General features: G+C 34.2%; 11 protein-coding genes, 11 long non-coding RNA genes and 1 other non-coding gene across 23 annotated transcripts; 9 read left to right on the top strand and 14 right to left on the bottom strand.

The window, feature by feature from the left end:
* Window positions 1-174: 174 nt before the first annotated feature.
* Window positions 175-520, bottom strand: SPOM_SPNCRNA.2125. Its single transcript, NR_191492.1, has one exon. It is a non-coding gene; the product is annotated as a non-coding RNA (long non-coding RNA).
* A 101-nt stretch (window positions 521-621) lies between these two features.
* Window positions 622-2,075, bottom strand: SPOM_SPNCRNA.637. The gene has a single exon (NR_151000.1). It is a non-coding gene; the product is annotated as a non-coding RNA (long non-coding RNA).
* sif3 (Sad1-interacting factor 3) lies at window positions 838-2,797 on the top strand. Its single transcript, NM_001018283.4, has 3 exons — window positions 838-1,572; window positions 1,621-2,279; window positions 2,324-2,797. Exons 1-3 carry the CDS (start codon window positions 852-854, stop codon window positions 2,360-2,362), a joined length of 1,419 nt encoding a protein of 472 aa, NP_592883.4. The 5' UTR covers window positions 838-851; the 3' UTR covers window positions 2,363-2,797.
* SPOM_SPAC12G12.16C (XP-G family Fen1-like nuclease) lies at window positions 2,208-4,185 on the bottom strand. The gene has a single exon (NM_001018282.3). It carries the CDS (start codon window positions 4,084-4,086, stop codon window positions 2,596-2,598), a length of 1,491 nt encoding a protein of 496 aa, NP_592882.1. The 5' UTR covers window positions 4,087-4,185; the 3' UTR covers window positions 2,208-2,595.
* On the top strand, window positions 3,517-7,578 carry SPOM_SPNCRNA.636. The gene has a single exon (NR_150999.1). It is a non-coding gene; the product is annotated as a non-coding RNA (long non-coding RNA).
* Window positions 4,458-5,814, bottom strand: pus9 (tRNA pseudouridylate synthase). The gene has a single exon (NM_001018281.3). The coding sequence runs from the start codon at window positions 5,761-5,763 to the stop codon at window positions 4,579-4,581; it is 1,185 nt and encodes a 394-aa protein (NP_592881.1). The 5' UTR covers window positions 5,764-5,814; the 3' UTR covers window positions 4,458-4,578.
* On the bottom strand, window positions 5,753-7,884 carry SPOM_SPAC18B11.03C (N-acetyltransferase). Its single transcript, NM_001018280.3, has 2 exons — window positions 7,581-7,884; window positions 5,753-7,519 (listed from the first exon to the last, which is right to left on the bottom strand). The coding sequence occupies exons 1-2, from the start codon at window positions 7,609-7,611 to the stop codon at window positions 6,207-6,209; spliced, it is 1,344 nt and encodes a 447-aa protein (NP_592880.2). The 5' UTR covers window positions 7,612-7,884; the 3' UTR covers window positions 5,753-6,206.
* Window positions 7,734-8,050, top strand: SPOM_SPNCRNA.2124. The gene has a single exon (NR_191491.1). It is a non-coding gene; the product is annotated as a non-coding RNA (long non-coding RNA).
* A 188-nt stretch (window positions 8,051-8,238) lies between these two features.
* Window positions 8,239-9,636, top strand: ncs1 (calcium-binding protein). The gene is made up of 4 exons (NM_001018279.3): window positions 8,239-8,422; window positions 8,462-8,494; window positions 8,613-8,956; window positions 9,003-9,636. The coding sequence occupies exons 1-4, from the start codon at window positions 8,359-8,361 to the stop codon at window positions 9,132-9,134; spliced, it is 573 nt and encodes a 190-aa protein (NP_592879.1). The 5' UTR covers window positions 8,239-8,358; the 3' UTR covers window positions 9,135-9,636.
* Window positions 9,637-9,873: 237 nt separating this feature from the next.
* Window positions 9,874-11,655, top strand: gpi18 (dolichyl-phosphate-mannose--glycolipid alpha-mannosyltransferase PIGV). The gene is made up of 3 exons (NM_001355974.2): window positions 9,874-9,904; window positions 9,954-10,042; window positions 10,074-11,655. The coding sequence occupies exons 2-3, from the start codon at window positions 9,987-9,989 to the stop codon at window positions 11,410-11,412; spliced, it is 1,395 nt and encodes a 464-aa protein (NP_001342795.1). The 5' UTR covers window positions 9,874-9,904; window positions 9,954-9,986; the 3' UTR covers window positions 11,413-11,655.
* On the bottom strand, window positions 11,516-12,592 carry SPOM_SPNCRNA.2123. Its single transcript, NR_191490.1, has one exon. It is a non-coding gene; the product is annotated as a non-coding RNA (long non-coding RNA).
* lcp5 (U3 snoRNP-associated protein Lcp5) lies at window positions 11,767-13,029 on the top strand. The gene has a single exon (NM_001018277.3). It carries the CDS (start codon window positions 11,846-11,848, stop codon window positions 12,827-12,829), a length of 984 nt encoding a protein of 327 aa, NP_592877.1. The 5' UTR covers window positions 11,767-11,845; the 3' UTR covers window positions 12,830-13,029.
* Window position 13,030: 1 nt separating this feature from the next.
* On the bottom strand, window positions 13,031-14,187 carry rhp6 (ubiquitin-conjugating enzyme E2 2). Its single transcript, NM_001018276.3, has 5 exons — window positions 14,029-14,187; window positions 13,917-13,981; window positions 13,583-13,703; window positions 13,374-13,477; window positions 13,031-13,325 (listed from the first exon to the last, which is right to left on the bottom strand). Exons 1-5 carry the CDS (start codon window positions 14,068-14,070, stop codon window positions 13,202-13,204), a joined length of 456 nt encoding a protein of 151 aa, NP_592876.1. The 5' UTR covers window positions 14,071-14,187; the 3' UTR covers window positions 13,031-13,201.
* Window positions 13,737-15,612, top strand: SPOM_SPNCRNA.2121. Its single transcript, NR_191488.1, has one exon. It is a non-coding gene; the product is annotated as a non-coding RNA (long non-coding RNA).
* On the bottom strand, window positions 14,386-14,604 carry SPOM_SPNCRNA.2122. The gene has a single exon (NR_191489.1). It is a non-coding gene; the product is annotated as a non-coding RNA (long non-coding RNA).
* pat10 lies at window positions 14,625-15,381 on the bottom strand. Its single transcript, NM_001018275.3, has 5 exons — window positions 15,258-15,381; window positions 15,062-15,119; window positions 14,933-15,022; window positions 14,838-14,874; window positions 14,625-14,793 (listed from the first exon to the last, which is right to left on the bottom strand). The coding sequence occupies exons 1-5, from the start codon at window positions 15,328-15,330 to the stop codon at window positions 14,764-14,766; spliced, it is 288 nt and encodes a 95-aa protein (NP_592875.1). The 5' UTR covers window positions 15,331-15,381; the 3' UTR covers window positions 14,625-14,763.
* A 19-nt stretch (window positions 15,613-15,631) lies between the features above and the next one.
* SPOM_SPAC18B11.09C (serine O-acetyltransferase activity) lies at window positions 15,632-16,791 on the bottom strand. The gene is made up of 4 exons (NM_001018274.3): window positions 16,562-16,791; window positions 16,153-16,459; window positions 16,000-16,077; window positions 15,632-15,941 (listed from the first exon to the last, which is right to left on the bottom strand). The coding sequence occupies exons 1-4, from the start codon at window positions 16,630-16,632 to the stop codon at window positions 15,774-15,776; spliced, it is 624 nt and encodes a 207-aa protein (NP_592874.1). The 5' UTR covers window positions 16,633-16,791; the 3' UTR covers window positions 15,632-15,773.
* On the top strand, window positions 15,857-16,122 carry SPOM_SPNCRNA.2120. Its single transcript, NR_191487.1, has one exon. It is a non-coding gene; the product is annotated as a non-coding RNA (long non-coding RNA).
* Window positions 16,792-16,811: 20 nt separating the features above from the next.
* SPOM_SPNCRNA.2119 lies at window positions 16,812-17,074 on the bottom strand. Its single transcript, NR_191486.1, has one exon. It is a non-coding gene; the product is annotated as a non-coding RNA (long non-coding RNA).
* A 922-nt stretch (window positions 17,075-17,996) lies between these two features.
* On the top strand, window positions 17,997-20,515 carry tup11 (transcriptional corepressor Tup11). Its single transcript, NM_001018273.3, has 3 exons — window positions 17,997-18,205; window positions 18,273-18,357; window positions 18,530-20,515. Exons 1-3 carry the CDS (start codon window positions 18,082-18,084, stop codon window positions 20,163-20,165), a joined length of 1,845 nt encoding a protein of 614 aa, NP_592873.1. The 5' UTR covers window positions 17,997-18,081; the 3' UTR covers window positions 20,166-20,515.
* Window positions 18,382-19,088, bottom strand: SPOM_SPNCRNA.635. Its single transcript, NR_150998.1, has one exon. It is a non-coding gene; the product is annotated as a non-coding RNA (long non-coding RNA).
* Window positions 19,177-19,439, bottom strand: SPOM_SPNCRNA.2118. The gene has a single exon (NR_191485.1). It is a non-coding gene; the product is annotated as a non-coding RNA (long non-coding RNA).
* Window positions 20,183-20,329, bottom strand: prl27. Its single transcript, NR_150682.1, has one exon. It is a non-coding gene; the product is annotated as a small non-coding RNA, poly(A)-bearing, not reproduced (non-coding RNA).
* Window positions 20,516-20,553: the final 38 nt, after the last annotated feature.

The raw sequence follows: 20,553 nt of genomic DNA, 5'->3' as shown, positions 1-20,553 counted from the left end.
GTATGACTTTGGCCAAAGGTATGGATACGCAATCGTATCTTTTGACATGATATTTGGAACGATTGTGCTTGTAAAATACATTGAAAAAAATTTTATTAATTTAGTTCAAAGACTTCTTTTATTTAGTATAAGTAAATCGGTGGGATGTTGAAGATGATATTAATTTCGTTCCAAATTAGGCACGCCAAATAAATTAATCCACCTAGATCAAGTGTTCATAGTAAACATACAGTAATGATATCTTTGATCATCTATCCATGCTTGATTAGACAGTTAAAGAATAGTACGTTTAATTTATACAATGTAATAACATTAAATGAAACTAATGTCTAAATAATATCCATTTGTTGTTTTTAGATGAATTTTGCTTATTTAACATTTGATTAACGTTCCACATAAGGTTTCTCAAATTGCTTAATATTTTATTTGTAGTCGTACTTTAATGGCAGTATCCAACCTACATGTGCTCGTTTTATTCATTTGAAATTTATTTTTTAACAAAAACTGAGTAAAAATTCAGGAAATTGAACTGCTTAGTCGTATTATTGACACTGCATATTTTACATAGAAATCTTTATTGTCTAAAGACACCAATTTGTGTCTCTCTTTTAATATTGGTTAGTAATTAATACCCTACTTTATTCACTTGCTCTCTGATAATTTGAAATAAGCTCCATAGTTAATCAAGTTTACTTTCCTCATACACTACTAAGCACAACCATTTTATCTTTCAAAATAATTGTAATTTTACTTAGTTGCATATAATACTTGATTAAAGTATTATACTGCGTATCAGAGACATAGACTTATATTGGCATGACCAGTAAACCAACGCTCGAAGTACACATTCGATGTCTACTAAGGATAAACTAAATTTACCCCCTAAACGGACAATTAATACTCGATTATCAACTCCTGTGCATATTCCTCCCCCAATAAATTCAGAAAGTACACGAATAACGCCTCAGCATGGTAGCCCACCACGTTTTGGAGATCATCGAATATCTGCAGCTCAAGGCCTTTTTCAAAGACGGCGGAATGCTAGGAAAATCGATCATCCATTAGGATGGTTCTTAAAAAACCGACATGCTGCTGCTCATATTCCTCAAAGAACTACTAAAACATCTCAGAAACTTGTACTACTACCCGAGAACCATGCTGTCAATTCATTTAACGAAGAAGAAAGCAACTATGAGGACTTGCTTACTCCTAGCGATGCCTATAATTTAATCAAATTAGAAAACTTACCTCGTGACAAACGTGAAGAGTTAGGATTTCCTCGTGCTACAGCATATTGTGTCTGTGAAGCTTTCCAGTTGCCTAAGGTTAAACATTTTTTAAAACATTATCACAAAGTCCGCGCAAAGAAATATGATGAGGTTCTATACGCTGTATATCATTTACCTTTAGTGTATGGCAGGTCTGAATCTTGCCGAGTTTCTAGTGGCCCAGCACCGGACGATATGCCCTCTAGTGCGTCTAATCACAATCAAAAGCATTTGGACTCTGACAAACCGGATAACGAAAATTTTGATTCTCATATAATATCTCAATTGTATCGAATATCTGAAAGTAAGTTAATCCTAACTGTTTAGCTAATTTCCTATTAACGCCATTTAGTTTTCGTCTTCTCTTATGGTGTCGTGGTTTTTTGGAATTTTTCTTTGAGTCAAGAAAAGGATATTCTTGCCGATTTAACTTTTGGTGGTGATAATTCTTTAATGGTTAAGCCTTTAGCAGAAGAGGAATGTGAAATTGAAGATTTACATTTTCATTACGCGCCGAATACAAAAAGGCCGAGGATATATAATGATATGATTCATATCCCGTCAGCGGACAACAAAATGAAGCTGGCAATGTCTCATGCTTTGGCTCAATCCGTCAAACTTTCTAGGTTTGAGTTACGAACAGACGTCACAATGAACTCTGCATTATTCTATCCAAAAAAGCTTGCTTTATACGGTCATTTAGGTCTTTCAAGGGTAGAGGTTGTTCGCATGAGCGGTCATTTGTTTCAGTTACGAGTGGATGTCAACCTTATTAGTAACATATTAGACACTCCAGACTTTTTATGGGACTCTGAACCCTTACTTCTACCTTTATATACTGCATTTCGCGAATACTTGGAAATTGGACCCCGTACAAATGTTCTCAATAGACGCTGTAAAGTCATTTTTGATATGCTTGATATATTTGGTAAATCCAGCGCGGATAGGAAGATGAACTCTATTACCTGGATAATAATTATCTTGATATCTTTGTTTGTAATCATATTTACTGTAAGTTTTAATTGGTCGTTTTATTCATTGACTAACATAAGCAGCTTGAAGTCATATTGCGACTCAGATGGGCTCATAGGTAATTGTGTGTTGTTGGTTTATGTTGATGGACTATGGTCTGTAAAAACCAATGGTTTTCGACAATTATCATTATTTATTCTTTCTTTTTCGCCTCAAAATATTTCCCCTTTTATCAATTTATAATTTCGTTGCTGTTAAGAAAGTGTCAGGTTGGTATGTTTCTGTACATTGGTGTTATATAATCATTTGGTTAATGCCGCTTCGCTTCACGAATGAATTTTAATGATTGAATGATTCAATACTCGTACGTGCTTTTGACATCTTTTTCCAATTCGTAGTGATAGTACCAAGGTGTTTTTGCATCTAATTCTTCAATTTGCACATTAAAAATACGAAGCACCTGCTTCTCTAAATCTAAATACGTCGAATCAGAAAGATGTAGAAATTCTTTAGGGATATTGTGAATAAAACTGAATAGCTCATTGTTAGAAGGCAAATCGGTAAATAGCTTTTTTGCAGTCAAAAACTTCTTGATATAGTCTGTTGGGATAATGTATTTTTCCTCAACGTTTAAAGCTTTTAAAACATCGAAAGCGTTACCGTAGTATCTAATCAATTTCAGGGCTCTTACAGGCCCAATCTTTGGGATTCGAGATGTGAAATCTGTTCCGCACATCAAACAGTAATCTTGAAATCCATCAAATGTTAAGTTCAATTCTTGAGCAATTTTTCTAGGATCCATAATTTGCAACGGTAGATGAAAATTATCATTTAAGTCAAGAAAGTTAGATATCATTGAAGAACCCAACAGTAAGACATCAGTATCTTGAGTAGCAACTGCATATGCCAGGTTGTTTTGAGAAATAGCTGAGGCAAATGCTTCAGCTTCTACTCCGATAGGAGAGAATGAAGCAGGTATCCCTAATATTTTTAATATTTCAAAAATTTCAAAAATGTTTTGAGGAGAAGGACGATATAGCCTTCTTTCTAATTTATCTAATTCAGTTTGTTTCAATTTTATTGCTTTTTGAAGTTCGTCTAAGGTAAGAATACCCTTTATGATTTTAAGACATAAAGTCAAGCATTCCAGATCCAAATTAGACAAGATAAATTCGAGGTAAGATCGTATCTCAGATGGGAAGTCATTGATTTCTGAAAACGCAAGTAGTTGTCGTAAAGAATGTATGAGATGATTTTTCTTTTCTTGGATCATCAAAGTTTTTTCCCTGTCATTTAATTTGTCAACGATTAACCTTACAAAAGTTGCATTCTCTAGATTTTCGGCATTATTTTGTGCATGAAAAGGATTATCACGTTCATTTAGAGAACGCAAATCAAATAACAACTTTCCAATTTGAGATAATAATGGACCGATCTCGTAGTAAAAGTTACCAGTCGGAAAATTATTATCTATTAAACAATTTTTTAAATTGCATAAAAAATACATCTGTTCCTGAACAACTTGTCGCTGATTGACTATTTGAGAACTTATCAAAGATCGTTTCTCGTGTTCCTCTGCTTTGAAATCATTAGGTTTTAGGTTGTCAAATACCACAATTGGCGAAGTTTTTAGTTTGCGACAATACCTTGATAGTTTTAAGGCCCATAAAACATGTTGATAATTGGTGTGCAATGGCGTATTTGGAGACCGAAAAAATCTGTATAATAAAAGATTTCCATCTACTGCTAGAACAGGATAATATTTAGAAAAAAATTCTGGTTGAAGCCATCTTATACCCTCAGACGCGACCTTTCTAATGATAGGTAGCAAACCATGAACGCCCATCAATTACTTGAAATAGATTTTTCTTTTGTGAGTCGTATAATCATAAGTGTAACAAATATGTATTAGAATGAACGTCTTTTTAGAAGTTAAGTCATGGTTGAACTTATGATGCACATAAAGATGGAAATGCAAACACTTTAGCACCCACAGCTTATGGTACGTTCAAATGACGCCAATACCGTTTCTTCTTTAATTGAAAGAGTTCGAAAACCAGATTCTTCTGTAATGTCTAATGACAGCACATAGAACAGTATCTAGAAACTCCCAAACATGAAGAGTTTAGTTACTTGTCTCATTAACTTTTTGATCTCTATTCTCACAAAAAAAAAAACGATAAAAAGTTAACAAAGCGTCAGAAAAAAACTACTTTAGCTATTTTGTATACATATATCAATCACCTATTGGATTTTATCGACGATTTAAAAATTCGATTTTTTTGAGTAACCCTAAACCCTCAAAATTTTTTGTGTATATAATCTCAAAACTTTTACTTTATTCTATAGGCAGCGCATTAGGATCTCGGCAGCAAACGTCAAGAGCCCATTTTGGAAGCTGTGTCTTATAAGACCAATCTTTGCTCTCATATTTTAAAGCATGTAACCAGATTCCTAATTCCTCTGGGGATGGATCACTATAAAGTGGAGTACCGCACTCGGAACAGTGTTTACCAGTTAATAGCTCCCCGAGGCGTTTGTCTCTACGGGCCTTGGCCTCTGCCTCTGTTTCATTTGTATACCACTCATATTGCAAGAGTGGAGAAGCAGTTTCAGTTTTACCGATTTCGGAAAGTCGCATAATTACAGATTCATTGCTGCCTTCTCCATTCTTCCCTAAAGAAGGACCCCATACCCTTTTATTCGCGTATATAGGATCATTAGCAATAGGATAACCAAGATACTGTAGATGAACCCGTAATTGGTGAGTCCTTCCGGTCAGTGGTTTACAAAGCACGAGGGATGTGTGTCCATCAAACGCAATTCTTTTGAAAACGGTGCTGGCCTCCTTTCCATCCGGATGGATCCTATTTAAACCTAAAGTAGGTGCAACAGTAAGTAACGGAGCATCGCAAATTACTTCACCAGAATTGGGGAACTCTCCTATTACTCTAGCAACATATTCTTTTTTCAGGCTTTTGCTAATCATATGGACGCGCATTTCTTCAGCGGCTTTAGGACTCTTACTAAAGAACATCAGACCAGAAGTTAATCTGTCTAATCTATTGCAAGGATATAACAGAGAACATTTGTTTTCTTTCATCAAAATATGTAAAACAGTATTGTGATTATAGCGACCTGTAGGATGCACTGGAACACCAGCAGGTTTGTCAATAACAACATAAGATTCATCTTCATGGACTATGCCTACTGGTTGGTCAGAAACTGGTGGTTCATGACGATGCGCATGATGGGAAACTATGTATCCATTTTCAATCAATGTGTCAACGTTACCAATCTGATTGTTTACCTTAACTTGACCATTGCGTATTGCCTTTTCATAATAACCAGATTCCCTGTCCCTAAATTCGGTATTGAAAACCTCTAAAAGAGTTTTACCGTACCACCTCAGCTTCGCGAAGGTAATGTATTCATAATAGTAGGGAGGGACTCGCCGTAGCCCGTCGCCTTTAAAAACGTATTCACAATCTTTCAAAGGATCTCTTTTAGGTCTTTTTAACATCCCCTTAGACCACAAGCGAATGGTTGAGTTTAATCCGCTAATGGTGGAAGTGAAAATCTAAGTCGCGGTTGGCAAAGGAGTGTAGTTGTCTTGGTATTATTCTCGTACTCACTCAACCTGTGGATAACAATACTTATAGTGTTCAGCTACTCAAAAGTATTTATGGTATTTAAAAAATTTTTACTACATGCTCTTTGTTGTTAATAAGAAGACTTTCGAAAGTGAATAATATAGGTGTCTATTCAAGAAAAGTTCGAAATCTTTGAATTAACCAGCATTACCTTAATAAAAAGTGCGTATAAAGCTTCAAACTTTTCATAATTCAAAAATTCTTTCGAATAACCTGTTCTCAATTTGAAATCTATAAATAGGAGAAGAATGGATAAAAATAGGTAAAAAAATAAACAAACCTATTAGTCGATGATATTTTATACTGGGAACGGCTATGAATTCATAGAAACCTTTTCGAGAATACTTAGAAACTTATCCCTTATTTTTATAGCCAGCTCATGAGTTTGTTCGGTGTTCCCATCATCAAAAATAGAGAGGGAAAACGAACATGGACCATCTGCTACTGTTATAACATTTAGTACAAAAGGTGCAGAAAGACTGGAACAAGGTTGTGCAAATGCCATATTCTTGATTTTTACCGACGAATCGGCGGGAAAGCTAAAATACCCCAAATTAGATATTTCAGCCGTATTTCCTCTAGTTTTTTCACAAGATTTTAAAAGGTAGTCTTCAATATCAATATAACTTAGCAATCCAATTTGTTGAGACATCTCCCTAGGATTGCTAAGCGCTGCTTTTAATCGATGCGAAAACTCAGTTGCTAAATCTACCATGGTATGTTTATAGTCCTCCTGACGCTGACTTGGCTGAAAACCGTTTAGATGATGAACGTAAGAAAACACATAGTTTCCCATGGTTTGCTTGGCTACGGGCAAAAAACGGCGCGCATTCACATCAATGAGCATATCTAGGTTAACTTTACCATTTTTAGCAATAGCATAATATATACTGAGCATAAAGACAGAATAAAAAATCGAAGTGAAAGAAGCGTCTATGTTTTTTGAGAGTTGCTTGATGTTTTTAACAACAGCATTAGAAATTGAAAAGAATATTGTATGCGATGAAAATGGACGCACTGGAGCATGACCTTTATAAGAAGGAGACCGAAAGCCCTTAGAGAACGGAAGTCCAGAGTTTGTCCATAGTGCTTTCATTAGACAAAACCATGAAGGATGAACATCTATTAGTTTTTCAAGATTTTTAGGAAGTGGTAATTCTGATACTGGCACGGTTGAAGATGAAAAATTTGTTTTGGACATTTGTAATCCTTCCAAAACATATTTATGAAACAAAGGGCCACTTCCTCCGTCGAAAAGGGAGTGATCATATATAAAAACTAATTCGGACTTATCATTTAGTACATAGACCATCCAAAGAGGAAGTGTCTCATCGTCATAACATAGCTTAAAATTTTGAAGAGCGTTATTGCAGAAGCTATCAACTTTCTGATCATCAGCATATTTAACGACCTTATCAAGGTCTATTGTTTTCAACTTCTTTACAATGGGAATTTTGCTATGACAATTGTGGATCCTAGCACCTAGCATCGGTTGATTGACAATTGCATGATATACTGCTGGATATAAAACTGTCGAATCGAGCGAAATAGAGTAAGTTGCAGAAACAATTACTATAGAAAACATATTTAAGACATTCCTCTTGACGGAATAAATTTCCAACCGTCCTGTAGACATTAGTAAGAAAATGATTAGAAAATCGAAGAAATGTTAAACATAATTACCAACCTGCTTCTCTTTCTTCCATGTAGGTATCCATAATGATATTAATAGCTTTGCTTCAACGACAATTCAATAGTTTTGAAACCGAATAATGAGAGAATGCACTATTTAATCAGTGGTGAGTTATTTCAACGCGTAAAAAATGAAAATTTACATAAATTTACCAAGCGGCGCAGTGGAATCTCAATATCCATCGATAATCAATTGTAGTTAAATTCCAGCTACTTTGTTCATATTTTTATTTTTGAAACAGATAGATTTAAAATATAAAAAATGTATTTTCTGAACTGTAATAAAGGATGGTAAAGGTAAAACTACAAGATCAATAACTAATGTACAAATGAACTTTCAAAACATCAACTTGATGTTTTCAGTGATCTATAAAAAATCATTTTTTATGCTTACTATTTAAATATTTTTTTATATTCGTTCACATAAGTATCAACAAAGCTTGCATATTTTATTATTCACATAAATTGTTATATATCTGGAATACACTAGTTTAAAAATTTTCTAATAAATTTCTGCCAAACATGTATACGTAAATTTACATATCTTAGAATTAAAAAAAGATGAATTTACTTTTATAATGAGCCAAATAGGAACTGTTTTAATACCATTTAACACTAGTTACAACTTGTCGATTGACAACTCAATTTACCCTGCGCCTCCCCAACTTCAACTACTGCTAATTGCTAAACAACTTTAATATCCGACAAGTTACTTAAAAAAAATTATAAATTAAACCAACTATCCTCTGAGAAAAGATTAACTTGTCTTCAAGATGGGAAAATCACAATCAAAATTGTCTCAAGATCAACTCCAAGACTTAGTTCGTTCTACAAGGTGTACGTTTTGTAAAACTAGTCAATACTAACAAATCCAAGTTGATAAAAAGGAATTGCAACAATGGTATAAAGGTATGACAGCTATCCTAAAAAAATTGATTTTACATCCGCATCATGGTTCTGCAATTTGAATAAGATTCTTAATTGCTGCTAAATTGAATGTTTAACGCTGAATCTAACAAGTATGCAGGGTTTTTTAAAGACTGCCCTTCTGGCCATTTGAATAAGTCTGAATTTCAGAAAATCTATAAACAATTTTTCCCATTCGGTGATCCGAGTGCTTTCGCTGAATATGTATTTAATGTTTTTGATGCTGACAAAAATGGATACATTGATTTTAAAGAATTCATTTGTGCTTTAAGTGTGACTTCGAGAGGTGAACTGAATGATAAACTTATATGGGCATTTCAATTATACGATCTTGATAATAATGGATTGATTTCTTACGACGAAATGCTACGAATTGTTGATGCTATCTACAAAATGGTTGGTAGCATGGTCAAGTTACCGGAGGATGAAGATACTCCTGAAAAGGTTTGAATATTTAGTATGTTGAGCATAATGTCTAATAATTTTTTAGCGCGTCAACAAGATTTTCAATATGATGGATAAAAACAAAGATGGGCAACTGACACTTGAGGAATTCTGCGAAGGGTCCAAACGTGATCCGACTATCGTGTCAGCCCTTTCTTTATACGATGGATTGGTTTAGCTTTTCACCCCTAGTATGCATTATTATCAAAGTTTTCTTCTGCATATATATCTTCGATTAAACTACATTTTCGTTTTTATCTGTCTACCTCTCAACTTTTTTGTTGGTGAGATTAATAAGGTAGTTTTACTGTGCTTTTACTTAACATATCTGTTGTTTGTTTTCTGGCTTACTTCCTTGTTCTTTTTTGCTTCACTCAATGAAAGTACATTTTGCCTTTTATTACATTTTTTAATATAATGAAGGTTTTAGGCTCTTGCTTTAGATAAAATTCAAGAAACTATTTATAAATAATTCAGCGCGAGACATTTTTACATAGGTTCTTGCTCAATGCGGTTTTCATATATTCTTGTGCAATCACTGGATTATTTGTACCTGAAAGCTAGGGCAGTTAAATTAATTTAGTCCGAAAACGAATTGACATCTTTTACGAGTTTTTCAAACGTTACTTTTCTTTTACTGTTAATATATTCTCCATTAATAATCATCTATTTTTCACACATTTTAATGAGTGTGGTCATGCTTAGCTAAATTAAGCTTTAGGTTGTCTTTATAGATTATCACCCTGATAGTCGATTTAGATATTTATAAGTAATTATCTTTTTTAAATACTAATTTTGTGGCTTTCAATTCATTTATGAGTGTATTCATTTGAGAAATTTCTTATGTATAAATGCTTCGCATAAAGACGTTGCAATTTTAGTAGGCTTAACCCTAGTACGGCAACACCCAACTTCTTAATGGCAGGCCTGAACTTGGAGTTTTTCAAGGTATGAATATTCATTTTTAAATAAGGTATGAACCATACTAATTAAAAAGTTTACTTTATATTGTGCGCTTCCTTTAGCAGCAATGTATTATATTGGACATCCTAGTTATTATCGAAAACATATTGAACATGTATGTTTGTATATAAGACCTGTTTTAACAAAATACTAGTCAACATTCTGGGATACTCAAGAAAAGGAATTACCAAAAGAACCAGAAGAAATACATAATGAAATTAAACGAATCCGCGATGAAAAACGCAGAAAAAAAATCGAACAGTTACTTAGCGATAAGGATGACTAGGTCGGGATATAACTACTTTAAAGGTATCTGTGTTTGCACCTTTTTGCTTTCTACGATTCTTTATCTTGGCATTGCAGTAATAATGTCACACTTGTGTGTTTTTGATGATACTGCAATGTTATATCTACGACAAAATCGATCACGTTTAGCTGAATCAAATATATTTAGAACCCTGTTCATATCTTGGATTCGATGGGATGCTATCTATTTTGTTGATATGGCTGTCAATGGTTCTCTATTTGAACAAGAATGGGCTTTTTCTAGCTTATGGCCAAAAATTATTTCTTTTCTTGCTTTTCGAAGCAAGGATGTTGTGCTTTTAGGCATAGTTTCTTGTTTTGCTTCTATATTTTTTCATGCAATTGCTTGCTATGCCCTTTACCTATTAACGAAGTCCATTTTCTCAAATCAAAAAATGACCGCTTATACAGTGATATTTTATTGTTTCTCTCCTTCTGGAATATATATGTCCGTGGGTTACACAGAATCACTCTTTGCTGCTTTCAGTTTCTTGGGGCTGCTTTTGTTCATAAAGAAGCAACAATATCCCGCAGCATTTTTGTGGTCTCTTGCAACCTTAATTCGTAGCAATGGAATATTTTGGTGCATATTCTTTGGAATGCCAGCTATTGGGACCTTAAAAATAAGCTTAGAACGATTACAACTTACATTTATGCAAGTTTCCCAGCTAGTTGGTTATGGAACAAAATGCTTAATTATACTTGTTCCCTTTTTCTACAACCAGTATCTTGGATTCAAATTATTTTGCCCCGGAGTAGCTTGGTGTAATAAATCATTACCTCTTATTTATCCAGCGGTCCAAGAGAAGTACTGGAACGTTGGATTTTTGCGTTACTGGACCCTTAACAATATCCCAAACTTTTTATTTGCTTTACTCTCTATAATACCCATCTTATTTGCATTGTTTTATTCAATTTCTGGATCCACTTTACACAGTTTCCGATCCATCAAATCGCATCTTGTCCTGAGTGCCTTATATCTCTATATAGGCTGTTTCCACATGCACACTCAAGTTTTAAACAGAATGTCTTCAGCTCTTCCACTTCTCTACTGGTCAATGGCTCATGCAACCTTGTATGCAAAATCCAGAAACTTAAAAGCTTTTGGCCATTGCATCTTGTTTGTATGGATAGTTTACACTGTCATACAGGCAGGTCTCTATGGATCTTTTCTACCACCTGCTTAATTTAATTCACTCAATTCATGATTACTTAATTTTATTATAACATTTTTTTACTTGAAAAACAACACTTTTAGCCATATCTATAATAAAAACTTAGTGAGCATCTCTGAAACAATGTTAAAATATGCTAATTGTAGGTGAAGTTAACAACTCGCTGAATGTTTAATTTCCTACTGATTTGACATCTGTAACCCCGTTGGGTACATTAATAAACTTACTGACTTTTCAAGTCAGTACAATTTTCAGACTATTCCATTTTCAAGTCAAACTGTACTTTATGAGCACATAGCGTAACGCTGCAAAATACCGTAATTACATACTGGGTTATGGCAAATTTTTGATTCAGCAATTTATTCTAGCGTACACACCAACTAATTGTTTACCCAATACTTTAAGAAGTTTGTATTTTTGAGGCAATACATTAACATATTGAAATATGGATGTATTAAATAAGAGCATCCAAACTGCTCTTGAAGCTTTGCCTAAAACTTCATCATCCTCAAGCGATGGGGTATCCTTAGTATCTTTGAAGTGTCAATTGCTTTTATCTTATGTACAAAAATTAGCTTTTCTAATGCTTGTGAAATTGGACGATGAAAGTTTTTTACAACACCAAGATGTCGTTGAGAAACTTGTTCAGTTACGCATAGAGATTGAGAAAATTCGACCTTTGGAAAACCGCATCCAGTATTCTGTAGATAAGTTGTTGAGAGCTGCTGGTCGAAAAGAGGAAATAGGGTCTATTAAGGAACCAGAAAACAATGGAAATGACAAAGATTCTCAGGATTCCCTGAAACTTCATTACAAACCAAATTTAAGCGAATTTGCCGATGATAGTGATGGGCCAGCTAGTGAAAATAATGTTGTAAAAGAGGATGACAAAAGCTCTATATCTTCTGAAGATGAAGAAGAGGAACTGAGATCCGCTAAAGATGGAATTTATCGCCCTCCTCGTATTCGTGCAGTTACAATGGATTCCGAAAAGCGTACAAGGCATCGTCCTAATCATTTAGTGGATGAGTTTGTCTCATCTGATATGTCATCTGTTCCTCAAAGTATGCCGAGTGTAGGTTCAAATCTTGAGAAACGTGGACGTGTCATTCATGCTGATGAACGAGAATTGCAAAAAATGCGTGAGAGGATAGAGTATGAGGAAAGTAATTATACTCGCCTTCCTAAATTATCGAAGAAAGATTTAAAGAAATCTAAACGTGTAAAGAAACACGATTATGGTGGTGAAGACTGGTCATTGCTTGATCGCAAATTCCATGACGATGACTTTTCAAATCGTAAATTAGACCTGACTTCTAGAGCTAAGAGACGTGCTAATTTTGAAGACGTTAACGATGGCTCATTAGCTTCACCTGTTCAAATTGGCCAGTCATATCGTAAAAGAAAGAAGAATTTGAAACGTCGTTAATCATTATTTTGGGAACAGCCGTTGAGGTTTACTTAAAAAAATTGACCATATGTATTTAAAAAAATGGAGTTTTTGCGCTTGGTTTGGTATTTTTGTGTGGTTTAGGGCAGGTTATGTTTAATAAGATCAATATAAATTTTGCATGTACATGTCTGTATATGTGATTAGTCGCACATTAATATAGTTTACAAGTTCTAAACATAAGGAAGAAATCATTCATTCGTAGATGTAAACAAAAAAATCTTAATGATTTACTATAGTTACAATTTTGGCAACTTTGAAGCACTTAAATAGATTTAATGTGAAAGGCGGTTGAAAAAGAAGAGTAAGTTCTAATGAAATAGGGATTATTAAGACAGCTATGTCTTGAAATCAACTTTCCCAGGAGTCTTCTACAGTTTTTCGTACTCGACGCACATACTCCTTCTTGTTTTCACGATGCAGCTGAGCAGCTTCGGCATTTGCAGGGGACGCATTATTTGGATCATTAAGTAAGCTAAAAGTTAGTTATGAGAAATTTAAGTAATATTTCTGAAAAGCAAACCTTTGAATAGAGGTAAGAATTGCTGCCACATCGTAAGTTGGAGACCACCTGTTTTGCAGAATGTCCAAGCAAAGTTCGCCATTTGCGTACACATTTGGATGGAACTAAAGCCAATAAGTAAGTAAACAAAAAAAACCAAGAAAAAAGTAAATTACAACAAATCAAATAATCTAATTTAAGACTTGTCTAAATACAATGACTAAGCATACCATTGTGGAGACGAATTTTACAAGAGGAGGTTTATTAGGATATTGTTCATCAAAAGAAAGAACCAACTTAAAAGTTCCATCTTCAAATGGAGTGTCTGCTGGGCCAATGATAACAGCATTCCTGCTCAAATGGTTAGTCCAACATCAATAATAAAAAACAAAAGCAATCAATCCAGAAACCAACAAGCATAAAAAGATCGCTTCTTGTAAGAATTTTGAAACGATCTCCTTCCTAAATATATGGCAAAAAAGGCATTCAATATATAGCACATATATTCACCATTACGTTGCATAACAATAAGAGAAAAATGAATTGACATAGGTAAACACTTACCAAAGCATTACATTGTCAGAGACAGGGGAAGCTGAAACTCCAGCAGGAGGATCTTGCTGCATCCTCTAAGAATTGGTTAATATAAGTCTTCTCGGATCCACAACTGCCGTACCTTAAAATCTCGCATGAGACGTCTTCTTGCGGTCGTTGACATTTTTATAGCAACCTCTCTTCTATTTGTGATAACTTTAAAAAAAAGTTGCACAAATATCGATATCGCCTTGGAATTACACCGAGTTAGGATATCCGATTTGCGTTGTTGGAGAAGGGCAGGGAACAATAGTAGGACCATTCACTCATATGCAGTATTTCATTATTAATGGGGCGCACCCAACACGTTAAAATAATAAAGTGCACGCTCAGTTACCTTATAACTAGACCAACCTTTTAGTAATGTTCAGCATTTGCAATGCAAGTCTGCTTTAGTATTAATGAACTACTACTTCATTTAAATTATAGTTAAAGATAAGGAAAGTTGATATTTTTCATTCAACCATTAATCATAATCAAGGTCCGTGCATTTGTTAACGGTAAACTGTTGAACATGTGAAAATTATATATATTTACTTTAAGCCTTTGTTCTCATTGGGTTTAAAAAAGCAACTAAAATACATTAGGAAGAAAAAATGAAAGAGCAACAGGATGTAAGAAATAAATTTACATTTTCACTAGCTTAACAATGAGAAAACACAAACAGCCAATTTTTTACGCGTCTGCTACGTGATTGAAATGGTAGTTAGAAATGTATCTGAACTCTTCACCATTAGATATTTACATTGTGCATAAATTTAATTATCCAGAAAAAAATCAGCTTAATACTCTTATTAATTCACTGACTTAAAAATTACTAAGTTTTGTTTGGAGTATTTAAAAATTGCTGCACAAGTTAATCGACAAAGTAAATATAAAAATTCAACTTACCGGTAAATATGTTGACACAAGAGCCGCGATACCCATACTGATCAAATGTTAACATCCATAGAACTACATTAATGCAATGAATTAGGATTACTTACAAAGCCATTGAAGTCGGAGATGAGCTGGGAGACGTATTTGCGTTCAGTAAATTTGAAAAGGTTAGGATAAAAGCAACCCATGCAATTAATCTTCTCGTTAACATGAAAATCCTAAAATATCTTACATACTTGAAACGAAGAAATAAAGCAGCCATACACGTGGCTGTGCTTACCAAACTCAAGCCAACTATAATAGGGTTAGCAAACTTAATAAATTATTTGACGAAAGAAAGGATTTAAAATATTCCACAATGAACTAAAGCTTGAGCGATTAAATCAGCGTAACTCACGATTGGGTTCAATTTGAAAGTGCTTTCTACTTTACCTTCTTCATTTGCTTTGACTCTAGCTTTGTAGGGAACGATTAAATCAGGTCGTTTAAGTTCTGCAGGCGCCATATTTTATGAATTTTCGTTGTCGAGACTTCAGAACTGGTGAATGGGATGGTTCCTCTACAAGAATATAATGAAGTTAGTAATAAAATGTGTAAAATGGTTTTAGGTTAGGTTATTTAGCATTCAAATATATCGTGGGGGTTAAGAGTTCTTATCCCACTAAGAATTTCAACTATTTTAGACTTGGCTAAGCATTAGAATTAAAATCGATTGCAGTACCACGTGGGGGCTTTAGCAAGTCATAGGAGGAAACTGATCCTACTTGGCGAGTGAGAAATGGATTTCTTTTAGCATTCTAAGTCTTCTATATAACAATTTAAAGCTCAAACATAATATAATATTATTTATACTATTTTAAAAATTTAGGAACCAAGCCAGGTGAACTTAAGAAGTTCAAAGAGCATTTAATCGTTAGATGAAATAATAAAAAAAAAAATTACACTCGTTCACTCGTTTTCAATTTTACGAATAGGTTTGGCAGGTGATCCTACAGCCAACGTATTAGGTGGGATGTCTTTTGTAACAACAGCACCCGCTCCAATTACACTGCCTTCCCCGATAGTAACACCTGGGAGAACTATAACTCCCATACCAATCCAAACATTGTCCTGAATCTTGATAAAATTTTGTTTGTTAGTTGTAAGATGTTTCAATAACTGGACTAACGCATACGTTAATTGGTAAACCAAATTCAATTCCGGAGTTCCTTGCTTTAAAATCCAAGGGATGTGTTGCTGTACATAGTTGAACCTGGAAAGACACCATTAGTATATTTATTTTTTGAATGAATGACTTGAAAGTAACTATATATATATATAAACATACATTGGGGCCTAGCATTACATTATTACCAATAGTAATTATGGCAACATCTAGAAATGTACAATTATAATTTGCAAAGAATTTTTTTCCAAAATGAACGTTAAATCCGTAATCAAAAGCCATAGGTGGCTCAATCTCTGGTGCTGAAGATTCGTCAAATACAAAAACTTCAGCCAACAGTTCAGCTCGTCTTTTAATCAATTCTGCTGGGCCTACATTTTCCAAATCTCCCATAGTGTCATTAAACCTTCGCATTAATTTTTTAGCATTACATCTCGCTTGAGTCAACTCCTCGTCGTAAGCCTTGTACCTGTTATTTAGTAATTAGAATATCTCCCTGCGTTCAATGTGACTTCAAACATGTCAACGAAGATGATATATTAGCTCGACAAGTTTTAAGCATTAGCCTTACGGTTGACCAGATATCATTTTTTGGTATTCAATGGTTTTCGGTATCATTTTTTGTACACGAGTACGAGTCATTTCTGTCGGAAAACAAGTATATTCACTAGCATTGACAATGGGACTAGTAGAGTTATCGATGTATAAATAGACTTATATATATATATATATATGTATTGATATCAATATTAACAAATTGCTGATAAAACTATACGGAAACTTTTTAGTGAAATAGTTTGTAAAACGTAAGTAAAAACATCTCGATGATATATAGCGTCAGCTGTTACACTACATTATGCCCCACTATGCAACATATCATTAATTGTCGCATTGCTTTATGTCTGGCCCCTACTCGTATTACCACCAGCATACCAAAATTTATCAAGTTACAAGTAAATAGTTAGTGTAGCTTAACAAACGCTGAGGGCCGTAAACTGACAAGCAATAACAAGATATGCAATGAACGTTGTCCGTCCCTTTTTTAATCTTGCTTTCCTCCTGTATCATTAAACTGATTAAACTGGGTAGTAATCCCAAACTAATGTCATATAAAAAAAAAATTCAAAACAACTTAAATAGTACATCAAACAAAAATTGATAAGTAAATAAGCAATAAATATGATTTAAAAATAAATCCAAAGTGTATTTATTAATCGCCCTTGAAGTGTAAATGGCATATCGTGTCAGATTAAATGCTCAATTTCTGACGGCTTCGGTTTGCTGCGCTTAAACATTTTGCTTTAGTGTTAATAAATTTCAACTATGGGATTTTTTCATCCTTCTTCATGATAACTAGATTATATGAAAAAAGCATCTTTAAGACAACCAACAATGTTTTAATATCAGTAAAGTGCGTCAAATTTCGCATCATTAAACAAATAATGTCACTTATGATTAACTGAGTCATTAGCAAATGAAATGTGAATTTACGGGTTAAATACTATCATAACTTTTAATTAATACTTATCAAGATAAAACTCACTGTAATAATGTCTTACAAAGGTCGGTAAACAATCTAATTAAACAAGGATCAGATAATAAATTGATTAAACACAAATTTTAATTTTTTTATATTGATATATAAAAACGGTTAACAAATTTTTCCATCAATAAAAAAAAAATGAATTACACTACGTTTCAAAGTTATAACTATTTTTTTATAACAAACATCAACTGAAAAGCAAGAAAATCTATATTCAAAAAAATAATATAAACGCTACAAAAAATCAAACAGTAAAGGGTTTCGAATTGCTTTTCTCTATAATTCAAATGAATTTCAAAATAATTGGGACAAGTTGCCAACACACACGCCATACTAATTTTGTGATACTTGCTCAACCAAAAATATGTAGCACCACATTCTCTATTTAAAGATTAGCGCAGCACAAGGAGCCGCTCGATAAAAGTGCTGCTACAAACGTTCAAGAACACAAGTTTATTCTTGTACCACAATTCAAGTGTTGCTATTGTTGTAAAAGGGCGTATATCAATCGGATTCAGTTTTTGCAATAAGTCTGACTGAAAAAAAAAATGGCGTCAGTGGAGGATGCCACGAAAGTTCAAGAAATGCTGGATGCGTTGAAGGCTGAATACAATGCTTTGGCTCATCATAGCTTCGCGTCCAAGGCGCGCGGAAACGACTATGAATCTTCTAGTACGTGTTTGAATAAAATAAATTAAATTAGCTATTTTTTGGAAACTAACATTCTGTTCTATTGCAGTGATACAATCTCAAATTCAAGAAATTGAAGCGTTCCGAAAAACCGTGGATGATATGTATGAAAAACAAAAATCTATTAGAGAAACGTAAGTTTTTATATGTTAAAGGTATCGAGGGATTATATAGTATCTACTTCTTTTCTGTGAAATTCATCATTATTTTATAATAGCATACGTGTCGCTCGAGATTTATATGCTTGAAGTAAAAAAAAAAAAACCTTTATAACATCTGTCTTCACCAATTTACTAACATTTATAGGTACGAAAAAGATATCAACAAGTTGAAGCGAGAGCTTGAAGAATTAGGTGTCGAAGCGAATACCGCAAGTTATAGAAATCGTGGAGAAAGATCTGAACTTGCCGCTTCTAATAATCAAGTTACCCATATTGATCAGGAACATCCCTCTCAAACCAAATCTACTTCTCAGCCTCCAAGTAACCATCTACCTGCCTTTCAGCAAATCCCTCCAATTCACCAATCAGCTTATCCTCAAAATAATGTTGCTGAAGTATTGATGCCTCCAATTCCTCCTTCAGTAGAGGCTTCTAGCGGGCAAAATTTTAATCAGGGAATTGCTTCTCAAAATCCCGCGATATCTACATCCAATTTACCTAGTACTACACCTTTATATATCCCTCCTGTTAATTACGGAGCAAATCAGGTTTCTCAACAACCAAATCCTCAATTGCCTGGTGTTTCCAATTATTATAATCCAAGTGCTACTTCAAAACCTGCTGTGAATGTCCAGCCACCGCGTATTCCTACCAAAGCAACTCCTTCGGCTGAACCTTCTATGACTGCTTCTGCGAATGCTGGTTCTATATCCCAAGCGGGTCCTGATGGAGAATATCAGGGAAGAGAACAGATTGCTCCAGTTTCAGATACAGAAGCTGCTAGAAAGACAACTTCTCAGAGTTGGTACGTCACTTATAACCCAGCATGCAAAAGGGTTTTTAATATTAATCTCGTGCACACACTAGAGCATCCCAGTGTTGTTTGCTGCGTTAAGTTTAGTAACAATGGCAAGTATTTAGCAACTGGCTGTAACCAGGCCGCTAATGTCTTTGATGTTCAGACTGGCAAAAAACTTTTTACTTTGCATGAAGAATCACCTGATCCTTCCCGTGATTTGTATGTGAGAACCATTGCTTTCAGCCCTGATGGTAAGTATTTAGTCACGGGAACAGAAGATCGTCAAATAAAACTCTGGGATCTCTCAACTCAAAAAGTTCGTTACGTATTTTCAGGTCATGAACAAGATATCTATTCCTTAGATTTTAGCCATAATGGGCGATTCATCGTCTCTGGTAGTGGCGATCGAACTGCACGACTCTGGGATGTGGAGACAGGTCAATGTATTTTAAAGTTAGAAATTGAGAATGGTGTGACGGCAATAGCCATCTCTCCAAATGATCAATTCATTGCAGTTGGTAGTCTAGATCAGATAATTCGAGTATGGTCTGTGTCGGGTACTTTGGTTGAACGATTGGAAGGTCATAAGGAGAGTGTTTATTCTATTGCCTTTTCGCCCGACAGCAGCATTCTTCTTAGTGGAAGTCTTGATAAGACTATCAAAGTCTGGGAATTACAAGCAACTCGTTCAGTTGGCCTTTCAGCTATTAAGCCTGAAGGTATTTGCAAAGCCACCTATACAGGACATACTGATTTTGTTCTTTCAGTAGCTGTTTCACCCGACAGCCGTTGGGGATTAAGCGGATCGAAGGATAGAAGTATGCAATTCTGGGATTTGCAAACAGGCCAATCTTATCTCACTTGTCAAGGACACAAGAATTCAGTTATTTCCGTATGCTTTAGCCCAGATGGTAGGCAATTTGCTTCGGGAAGTGGTGATTTACGTGCTCGCATATGGTCAATTGACCCTGCATCTCCTTGAATTTTTGTTCCTGTTTACATATAACTATTTGCTCTCGGAAATAGTTAACCGCATTGATTTTTGGTTACAAAGTTTACAAACTAAATTTTGTAAACTCTATTACTACACTGGTATATTTCCTTAATTTGTATCATATTTTTTTTGCAATATTATTTCCTTTACTTACGGTCACAATAGACAAATCATCACTCAGTTTTTTAATGTCACTAATTTTGGAGAATGGCTTCTCTCATAAATTAACTGAGACACTTTTTATTTAAAAAATAAACAATTAATAAAAAATTCCTTAATTTTTAATTTTAGTTCTATGATAAATGTTGCATAACTTGAGATAATACTTAATACTTTTCAATGTAGATTCTTGAAATACATGTGGTTGATTAAACAT

This window comes from Schizosaccharomyces pombe (genome assembly GCF_000002945.2).
Source record: "Schizosaccharomyces pombe strain 972h- genome assembly, chromosome: I".
NCBI classification, from domain to species: Eukaryota; Fungi; Ascomycota; class Schizosaccharomycetes; order Schizosaccharomycetales; family Schizosaccharomycetaceae; genus Schizosaccharomyces; species Schizosaccharomyces pombe.
The sequence above is the reverse complement of the archived record's forward strand: the minus strand, read 5'-3'. Positions and strand labels throughout refer to the sequence as shown.